The sequence below is a fragment of the Otolemur garnettii genome, unplaced genomic scaffold (genome assembly GCF_000181295.1).
Source record: "Otolemur garnettii isolate 467f Iridium unplaced genomic scaffold, OtoGar3 scaffold00151, whole genome shotgun sequence".
Lineage (NCBI taxonomy): Eukaryota > Metazoa > Chordata > Mammalia > Primates > Galagidae > Otolemur > Otolemur garnettii.
Genome location: NW_003852546.1, coordinates 216,208 through 219,489, shown reverse-complemented (window position 1 = coordinate 219,489; position 3,282 = coordinate 216,208). Strand labels below are relative to the sequence as shown.

The following is a 3,282-nucleotide window of genomic DNA, read 5'->3' as shown; positions in this document are numbered from 1 at the left end:
AGGAGACTCGCTTGAGCCCAGGAGTTGGAGGTTGCTGTGAGCTGTAATGCCACGGCACTCTACCCAGGGGGACAGCTTGAGGCTCTGTCTCCAAAAAAAAAAAAAAGAATTAATCAGATGTTCTGCATACTAGTCCTTTCTCAGTCACATGTGTTATGGATGTTTTCCTTACCTCAAAGGCTATGATCTCAAATGACCATTCTTTTTTATGAAGCTGTGACTGAGAAGCCAGTTGATTCTGGAATTGAATAAGTTTTACACATTACTCATATAAAAGACAGGAAGATTTTAGCAGTTTGAGGTTATTTATTCCCCAGACTCTTGCTCACTTCATCCCCACCCCACATGTGCTGGAAAGGCTGAGTCTTCTGCACATGGCTCATTTGGTGTAATGTTTTCTTCTTACTCTAGCACTTGGGTAAGAATTTTAGAAATTGGAGAATGGGGGACACTGTGATATGTGATAAGGTACCAGTCCCCTTCTGTATCACTCAAGACAGAGTTGGGCTGAACACTATTGACCAGATCCCAAAGTGCAGGTTGAATAAATTTTCTGTCCTTGAATGCTTCCAGGAACCTCTGTGATGCAGGTCACAGCCACAGACGCAGACGATGATGTGAACACCTACAATGCTGCCATCGTTTATACCATCCTCGACCAAGAGCCCCCGTTGCCTGACAAGATGATGTTCACCATCAACCCTACCACAGGAGACATCAGTGTGCTCACTACTGGGCTAGACCGAGAGGTCAGGGGTCAGGAGGATCCAGAGGGTGTCGGAGGCTAGGGTGTGTTAGTTTAGTGCCATGGATGATGCAAACTCAGCTGCGGCCAGTTGTTAGTGTGGTGATGGTCTGCACATTGCATTTGAACATCTGCCTAGAGGTTCTGTGCCTAGAAGGCAGGCAGCCCTGGCATTTAAGATGATTAAATATTTTGATTCTGTGCAGTGGGCTGGTCTGAGGTGGCTAGTGGTCTTGGACCTCATGAGGGTGTGTTGATCTCTCTGCAGAGTTTTCCCGAGTATACCCTGACGGTTCAAGCTGCTGACCTTCAAGGTGAAGGCTTAAGCACAACAGCAACAGCCGTGATCACGGTCACTGACATCAACGATAACCCTCCTGTCTTCAATCCCACCGTGGTAATTCTGCACCTCCTTAAATGATTTCCAATGAAAGGTCTTTTAGGGTTCAGGAATGAACTTTCACAACTGCTCATGGGTGAACTCTTTGGAAACTCTCCCCAGACTAGTGAATGCTAACTTTAAACTTAGAAGTAAGCATAGTAGGGTGGCAATTATCTTTGGGTACCTTTGTTCCATCCTTGGCCTGCAGCCAATTGGCTTGGAATTGTGACGTTGCCACTAGCTTCTACTGAATCCATATCTTCATTTTGGACTTCTTTGTAGCAAATCTTATTGGGTTTTATTTATTCATTGAACAAATGTTTTCTAAGTTTGTACTAGGCAGTGTGTTAGACACTAAAGATATAATCACAAAGCAGACCAAGATTCCATTGCCATGGAGCTTATAATCTATCTTGGGAGATGTTAGGCATCTTACAAGAATTACTGAATACTTATGTCACACAAAGTCCAGAGCTAGATGGTTACCCTGTCAGTAAAGGCCAAGCCACCTCCTTTCCCTTGCTATTCCAGCATCCTTAGTGCAAGGCTTCTATCCTCAGTGTCACCTGGAGACCCAACAGGGCTTCAGAATTCTCAGCCAGTTTTGGCTGTGGTCGTGCAGGAGGGAGACAAGCTGCACAAAATGCATTGCTGCCGAGTCAGGTTCTCTGATTAAAGACGTTTTTGTGACAACCCATTCTGCAAGTTTGGCTTACATCTCACTGGTGACTGCCATCTTCAAGGGAGACTGAGAAGTGTAGTATTTTAGGGGGGGCACATTGTTGCTACCAGCTGTACGGTATGCAAAGAAGGGGGAAATGGATATTTATTAGGCAGTTAGCTGTGCCTGCTGCACTAATCTAATCACCATGAGTACAAGAAAGCTTTATAGAGACGGTTTGTGACATTTCTAGTGAGCCTTGAATGAAGGTTAGGCAAAGATAGGACCAGGGGAGGTGGAAAAGTCTTTTAGGCTGAGGGATCAGCATGTGCAAAATGCCCTGAGTCAAGAGAAAGCCTGATGCACAGGAATTTCCGAGAGAATAGCCAGTGCGACCCAAGTAACCAACTGAGGCAGGTCCTACAGGACATTATAGGCTGAGGCAAGAATTTTAGTATTTATCCTGAACACAAGAGGATGTCATCAAAGGGTTTTAAGCAGAGGATCATAATGACCAGATATCCATTTTTAAAAGATTATTGGTATAGGATGGATAGGGGCAGTGGAGAATGGCAGTTAAACCACAGTGTCCTGCACTTGACTAAGATCACCATCAGCACCCAAGCCAGCATGTAGCCAGGGCCTTGAAAGCTGCTCGAGGTACTCACTGAGGAAGGTCCTATCTGCTCCATCAAGGTGGAGTGAGGGCTGCTCATAGAGTGGGCATTGCCTCCGAGACCTGTGCCCATCACCTGACCTCTCTTCATTATCTTTTGTCTTTGAAGCCTGGGCTTAGAAAGGACTCCATTAGCTCCCTGAGACGCGGTTCCATGCTCAATCTCAAAGTATCGTAAATAACCAGTGGTTTCCTTTGCTCTGCAGTACCAGGGTCAGGTGCCTGAGAACGAGGCCAATGTCCTCATCGCTACACTCAAAGTGACTGACGCTGATGTTCCCAATACTCCAGCTTGGCAGGCTGTGTACACCATATTGAATGATAAGGAGGGGCAGTTTGCTGTCACCACGGACCCAATATCCAATGATGGCATTTTGAAAACGGCAAAGGTTTGTGTGTTACCTGGCAAACCCTGGCAGCTGTCCACTCCCTTGCCTCCTGGTGTCTTGAGAAGTTGATTAACATTGGCAGGGTGAGGGTGGGAGGTCGCTGTCCCAGATTCTGGTGGGCAATGTGGGGTTTGCTTGGGGTTTCCTGACACTCCATGGGCTCAGGAGAAATTGGGAAGCTCCTACATAGAACCTTAAAATTGAAAGGAAGTACTCACTGCTCTAGTAGGTACTTTCCCAGAAATATTCACCTCCCTCTCCCTCATTTCAGTTTTGCAAATGAAAGAGAAAATGTCTACTGGTCTGTGATTTTGCTGGATTTTTTCTTTTCTTTTCTTTTCTTTTTTTGTGGCAGCAGATAGGTACAATGGGGTGATCATGGCACAGCAACCTCCAATTTCTGGGCTCAGGTGATCCTCCTGCCTCAGC

At 46.0% G+C, this 3,282-nt stretch overlaps 1 protein-coding gene across 1 annotated transcript in view; it reads left to right on the top strand.

Annotated features, from left to right (window-relative positions):
• LOC100958318 (cadherin-1) overlaps positions 1–3,282 on the top strand; it is a 71,821-nt gene that overhangs the window by 65,961 nt on the left and 2,578 nt on the right. The window contains exons 7-9 of the mRNA XM_023518894.1: positions 574–749; positions 1,014–1,142; positions 2,671–2,853. Coding sequence (XP_023374662.1) covers positions 574–749; positions 1,014–1,142; positions 2,671–2,853 — 488 coding nt within the window. The remainder of the gene's footprint in view (positions 1–573; positions 750–1,013; positions 1,143–2,670; positions 2,854–3,282) is intronic.